Source organism: Teleopsis dalmanni, unplaced genomic scaffold (genome assembly GCF_002237135.1).
Source record: "Teleopsis dalmanni isolate 2A unplaced genomic scaffold, ASM223713v2 unscaffolded_contig_1975, whole genome shotgun sequence".
In the NCBI taxonomy this organism is placed as follows: Eukaryota; Metazoa; Arthropoda; class Insecta; order Diptera; family Diopsidae; genus Teleopsis; species Teleopsis dalmanni.
The window spans coordinates 1,073-7,964 of NW_024033357.1; the positions used below are offsets into that span (position 1 = coordinate 1,073).

Consider the following 6,892-nt stretch of genomic DNA (forward strand, 5'->3'; position numbering starts at 1 on the left):
ATTTAAATTTCAAATTGTGAAAGATGCATGCCAACACGCAAGCAGACACACCCACAACGAGTTTCGGATGTTTGAAGAACCCAACCTATTATAAAAGCAGTTTATGTAGAATTTGCAACTAATAAATTTCTTAACTTGAAGTTTTTGTTCCTCGACGAATATTTAACGAACCAACTTAATCAAACATGCAGAAATACAGCAGCTCAGAAAGCAGCTATCCAGACAGATGGTCGGAATTCATATACCAGGTATGCTAAATTGTGGTAACGGGGGTGTTTGAGGAGTAAAGGCGAAATGATTCAAACATTTAGCAGTATTAATAGCAAATCTTTTATGTCCTGTTGCAAGCTTTTAATGCATACGTCCTTTTTGCCACTTTAGAATCTTTGTAGCAGTAAAAATATTTGGCAATACGCACAAATGGGGAACTTACGTACTCAAGTCTGCTCCATTTTTTTTTTAAATATGTGTTGACGCTACGCAATATGTCAAGTGGGGCATACAAACATATTCGTACACAATACAAAAGGACATGCACACTGCCGAAAAGTCCTTAAGCAACATTGTGTGCTCCTGCTACTACAGCTGCTGCTACTGCTTTCAGGCTACCAGTATCGGTACGGTTGCGTGTGCAGCAAATTTTTCCTTGAACTCTCGTTTGGGATTAAATCGAAAATCCCATTTACAAATATTTGCATACGAAATATTTACCGAAATTAAAAAAGGAAGCTGCCGAAACGAAGAACAGAGCAAAAACAACAATAAGAAGAATAATATAGGATATATTAAAATAATAACAATTTGTTAAACACACAAACAATGAAACTTTATGTATCAAAGCCGTAAAGGATAAAATTTGAAATTCCAATACAGAATTTTATACAAACTTCCTGGTATGCGGAAATGTGTATTTTTGTTTATTTGTTATTATTTTGTTTCAATATTTTTAAAATATTCACAAATATTTACTTACTGCAATGCGCAAGCCATCGTCAGTGTTATCGCAATCGGTATGATGATGATGAAAAGTCCAATTAACAATGTGTACACATTCTGAAAATCTAAAAATATAATTTCCATTAAATATAATTTCCACAAAATTGAACAGGAAAATAGAAATTTAAACAAATAGAAAAACAATTTTCGAAAAAAAACATATACTCACCAAGTTCTAGGCCACCTCCAAGGTTTGGTTCTTCCATTACTGAAAATGCGGTGGCATTACCCATACGTTCAGCAATAGCATAGCTTATGTTCATCGCAGTGTCATTACCGTTTTTTGCCAAGTACTCTTTTAATGTGGTATTTTCGCCAACCTGCATTTCTGCTGAGTTGCCCACATCTACGCTTAACTCATCCTTGCGCAAATTATTAACGCCATGATTGAGTATAAAGTGTGCATAGTCTGCCGCGGTGTGTTTCGCATTGCGATGTAACGTAGCTGGATTGCCAAATGGATAAGAACCCTCAACGCCATCAAAGCCAATGCCACCAGCACCTTCGTCTATCAGATCGCCACCGTATTGTATTGACGACTCGACAAGTCTGTCAACTTCATTGCCATTCACGTTCTCTTCAATGTCATTCTCATATACGCCTGAGCGATGTTGATTTGCTTCGTCGGGCATGAAATCGATTTCTTTCAATTCAATCTGTGGCGGCAGTTCACCTATTACAGGCACACCTATTGACATTTCCGGCAGTATAGCCGGTTGTATGATGACATCAGGTGCTTGTGCAGGTACAATTGTTGTTGCTCCAACACTATTACTACTGGGTTGTTGCTGTTCAACTTCCATCACAGATTCACCAACATAAGTAACGTCGAGTGGCGGTGCGCCATCTATGCCACTACGAAAAATCTTCAACGCATCTGAGGTGTGCTGCAACGGTGATAAATATATATCTTCTTCATAACGCAAGGGTGGATTTCTCATTTTTCCAACATTAGTTGGTGTAGTTGGTGCTTTGTAATTAGCTGGAAAAAACTGTGCCTCGAGACGTCTCTTACGTAGTTGCTGTTGCAACTGCTCATAACTGGTGTTGGGTGTTGGTAGAGACTCACCCACTTTAACCTCAGTATTTGATATATAGAAAATAGTATCAGAATCACGATCTATGTTTGGCTTACGTGGTGGTGGTGGTGGTGGTGGCGGTGGCTGTAAATAACCATCACTACCGCTTTGCTTGACATCAGCAGTAAAAAGTTCATCTGACATTTGCGGCGGTTTAACTAAAGCATTTTGATTATAATATTTTACATCTTTGAGTTCAACATCCGCATCTGCATCAGCACGAAAAGTAAATATAGGATTTAAGTTCTCTACACTAGCTGAGTTATCAGTGCTATTCTCACCCGTATCTATAATTTCCACAACCAAAACTTCATCACTGCCACCGTTGGCACTGGTACCATTCTGTACACCACCAGCGTTATTGGCTGCATAAGACTTAACCGATATCGGATTTCTGTTCTTAGCAGCATAATGGTTATAACTATTACTTCTAGTGTTGGCGTTGTAATCTGTTTGTCTATATAAAAATTCCAGATCTTCGCTCTCATTACCAATACCCTCAGATACATTTATATGTATTTCTATAGCTGCCGGCTCGGGCTTGCCTAAACCGCCACTTGCTGCTATATTATTAGATTCTGGTGTTGAACTATCTACACGATCGACTACATATTGCGTAAAGCGTTCTTGTGTGGACGCTGCCAATGGTGGACGCGTAGTACCTACAGCTGATTCCACTGGTAAAGAATAATAGCCTTCATTGTCCTTAAAATTTGTAGAAGCTACAATTGAATCAATCGTTGAGTCGTAGACTTCAATTTGTATATCAGAAATTTTGGACTCCGTACGTACTGTATTATCTAATGCAGTAGGTATACCAGCATTTCCAGCAATACTTTCTGCACTCAACAAGTTCTTTCTTTCGGGAAAACGTGTGGCACTGTTTATAGCCTTTGGTACTTCAAATACTGTAGTTGAAAGTACGGGTGTTAATTCTTCTGTTAGACTTGGTTTTCCAGTTGTTGTTGTTGTTGTTGTTGTTGACAGTTCATTTAAATTATCATGCTGTTCTGTTGTTTGCTCAACTAATGCAGTTGGCGCAATTATTTCAACTATGCGTCCATCCCGCAATCTTGAGGCAATTGAAGACTCATGCTGTTCATGCGGTCGCTGGCTTGCAGTATGCAAAACGCTAAAAGTTTTCTCCCCCATGAAAATTGGACCTAAGTAACCACTATGCACGGGAGTGAAAGTTGTCGTTAAAGAGGGTGGTGAGGTGGCTGGAAATGTAGTTTGATCCAACTTATCGAGTTGCAGATTAACACTTAATTGCTTTACTGTAGTTGTTGTTGGACTTTTAGTTGCTTTCACTGGTTCTGTTGCTGCTGCTGTTGCTACATTTGTTGCTGTAAGGTCGTTTGATATTGATTTTTTAGTTGCTGGTTCTGCTGCTGCTGTTGTCTCCACTGTGAGCGCCACTGTTGTTGTTGTTGTTGGTAAGTCAATTAATGTCGCTTCTGTTGTTGTGGATGCTTGAGCGGTATTTTTCGATGTGGCAGTTGTTGCTGCTACTATTGTTTTTGTTGCTGTTGCTGTTGCTGTTGGTGTGGCTGCTATTACTTGTGATTCATTACTGCGTCTCACTGTTGCGATGAAACCACTTTCAGTTGTTGGCATATCTGTCACATCAACTAAATAATGCTTGTCAATTAGTTGCTTCTTTTTAGTGCTCTTCACACCATCGTGTCCGTCATTGAGTGGGTGGTAGAGCTTTTGTTGTTGTAAAGCATGAATTGCCTCCAAATCATGTTTCTCTAAATCGATAAGCTTTATGCTACCAGCTTCCTGATGGTGTTCATGCTGTGGCGTTTGTTCTCGCTGCTGTTTTGTAGGCAACACATTTATTGCCTCTGGATGTTTGGTTGTCATAATCACGGGGGCTGTTTTCATATTCACAGCTTCCAAATTACTTTGCTTTGCTGTTACTCTACTGGCATTGCTGTTGTTTTTCAAATTGTTTGTGCTGTCGGCACTGTCTTTTGTTGTTACAATTTCATCAATTTGGCTGTCATTAAATTGTGCAACGATTCCCACTTCAACTTTAGCTCTTGTTGCCGTAGGTGCAGTAGTCGCAATAGTTGCGGTAGCTGCTGTGTACTCGATTGTCGTTGTCATTATATCCGGTTCCGTTGTAATTACCGGCATCTTTAATATCTCTTCGCTAACTCCCGCCGTTTGTACAACTGCATCCATTAGAGTAGCTCCAGGTAAAATAGTTGCTATTTTGGCTGTTGTTGCCGTGTCTACTCTCGATCTTATAGTTGTTGTTTGTGCCGCTGTTGTGGCACTATCAGTTTCCTTAGCAATTTTTTCAGTTGCATATTCTGCTATTGCTTTTGGCATGGCTTTAGCATCATCTTGTTGCGTTGTCAACATCATCGCACTTATATTGATGACACTGTCTGTACTAATGGCATTTGAAGTAGACTGTGTTGTTTGTCCAATGGTTGTATTATGCTTAGTTTCATTTTCCAATTTCAACGCAGTTGTTGCCAGAACGTCTGGCGGTAACGATTTTGTTGCTATTACGCGTGGCATGTTTCCAAGTGTTGTTGCATCTGACATTGTTGTTGGCTCACTTATTTCATACACCTGCATAGATTTAGTGGCAACAACACCTGGCATTGGTATCTTTGTGGTTTCTACCGTCGCATACTCTGTGGTTTCATATTGATTTTCCCGACTGCCTATCTTTTTCTCACTCAAATTTGGCACAGGTTCTGTTGCAGCTTGTGCAACTTCAACTGCACCCTCAGTGGATGTTTTATTTAATGGAGTTGTCACTATAGTTCCACGTAGAGTAGCTAAAGTAGTGTCTGGTGTAGTTGTTGTTGCTGTTGTTGTTGAAACTTCTATTTCAGTTGCTCTTATAAAATTTTTCTCACGCCATATTGTCTTATCCTTTGTTGGAAATTGTTGTCTTTTCTTTGTGTACTGGGATTTCATAGATTTACTTTTTGGCTTCGGTGCTGTATTTTTAAATTCTTTCCTGTACTCTTCAACATTCTTGCTCGACAGTTGTGTATTGGAGACCGGTTTCGCTATAGTTGGTGTTGTTGTTATTGTTTGGCTTGTTTTGGCTATGGGCGTTAGTGGTAATCCCTTTGCAGTTATCGTCGTCTTTGCAGTTTGTTGTAGTACCTCAGGCGTTATGCCAATTTCAGCAGAAGTAACGACAAGCGTTGGTGTGTCGCCTTCCACACTTATGGTTAAATGATGAGTTGGCGCTCCAGTAACTGCATATAAATGCACATTTATGCAGAGGAAAATGAAGATGCAGTAAAACATTTTTAAACAAAGTTTCGTCATGTTTGGTTTATTAAAATTTAAAGTTATTAAGCGGAATTTTTCAACACTTTGTACTACTTTTGCTTGCTTGTGTTGTTGATTGCTTTTGGTACTTTAATTTCTGAAATGCATACAAGTTGCTGCAACAAAGGCGTTGGCAATGCACATCGCTTCCTCTACTTGCATCGAAACTTCACAAATGCACAGCAGCTGCTTTGATGTTGTTTGGGTATTAAAACTTTTTAAACCCACAATTGTCTTCTATTGTAGCGATAGAGTCACTGACTCTCTCTCTCACTCTATGTGTACGTGTGTATGTTAAATTTTTTACCGGTACCGACGCCGGTTGACAGCGTATAGATACGCTGCCACACTGCAAAAATTGCAAAAGTAGAAAAAAATTAGCAAACTTGGATGCAACAAAAATGGCTCTGATGCGCTAAGTGCTTTGAAAAGTTTTCCAAGTTTCTTATTTGCTCATTCCTTGTAGTGGATTGAGGGTCGACGTTATGCGAGCTACGTGCACTGGAAAGTTTTTCTTGCGAGGTTTTAACGAAATACGAAGTGTGGCACTACTTCGCTTAGAAGTTGGCTTAGTTGTAGGTGGGTCCGTTGTGGTTTGTAAATGTACGGAAGGAAGTATTGTTTATGTTTAGTTGTGTTGTAAGCTCTGTAAAACGGAAAGGGAGAGACAGAAAAAAATTACAAGATATGAAAAGAAAAATCGAATTAAGCAGAGAAAATTCAATTTAAAGAGTTCATAAAACTTTTCCTTCTATACTTGCAACTGTCAACGTGTTGAAGTTTTATTCTGGAGTAATAATAAGTGCACCGCTACAAATTCGAAGCCAATGTTAACAACAAAATGAAAAATAAAAAAAGTTTTTAAATAAAATATTTCATATAATTAACTCACTGCTATTACTACTAATGCGAACTTTCTTGAAAGCCTTTGAAGTTTTAAAATAACTTTACTTTTATCTGGAATTTACAAACTACTTCCATCACTATGTTTCACTGAGAGCAAATTTCCATAAAATCGGAAAGTTGCTATATATATATATATATATAGTAAATATATATATTGAATTCCTAATAATAATAAGATTTCGAATTTTATAAGAGATTAATATTATTAATAAATACGTAAAAAATATAATTCCAAAACACCACTAATGATAAGTATTTGGCAATATTTGAGACAGCTGTGTAGTCAGCCAAAAATTCAATTAATTAAAAATAATAAAAATTTTGTTGTTGCAATTCACTACTGTTTGAAAAACCTATAAACTATAATAATATCTCAGATTTTATAGAATATTTATTATACGTGTTACGAATAGTTAAACAAAAAAAATACTTCCAAAAAACCACTGATAATGGTTCAGTCAAACATTCAATTAATTAAAATAATAAAAGTTTTGTTTTTGCATATATATATGTATATATTTAATAAGTGACAATAAGGTCATGTTAAATGTTTGTTAGAATTAGAAGGGAATGATCTATTATATCCTACTTAAGCCTGG

General features: G+C 37.6%; 1 protein-coding gene across 1 annotated transcript; it reads right to left on the reverse strand.

The window, feature by feature from the left end:
* Positions 1 to 973: 973 nt before the first annotated feature.
* LOC119664471 lies at positions 974 to 6,004 on the reverse strand (the record flags this gene model as incomplete). Its single annotated transcript, XM_038073950.1, has 2 exons — positions 1,166 to 6,004; positions 974 to 1,061 (listed from the first exon to the last, which is right to left on the reverse strand). Coding segments are annotated over exons 1-2 (4,307 nt in total), but the record flags the coding sequence as incomplete, so codon positions are not given.
* Positions 6,005 to 6,892: the final 888 nt, after the last annotated feature.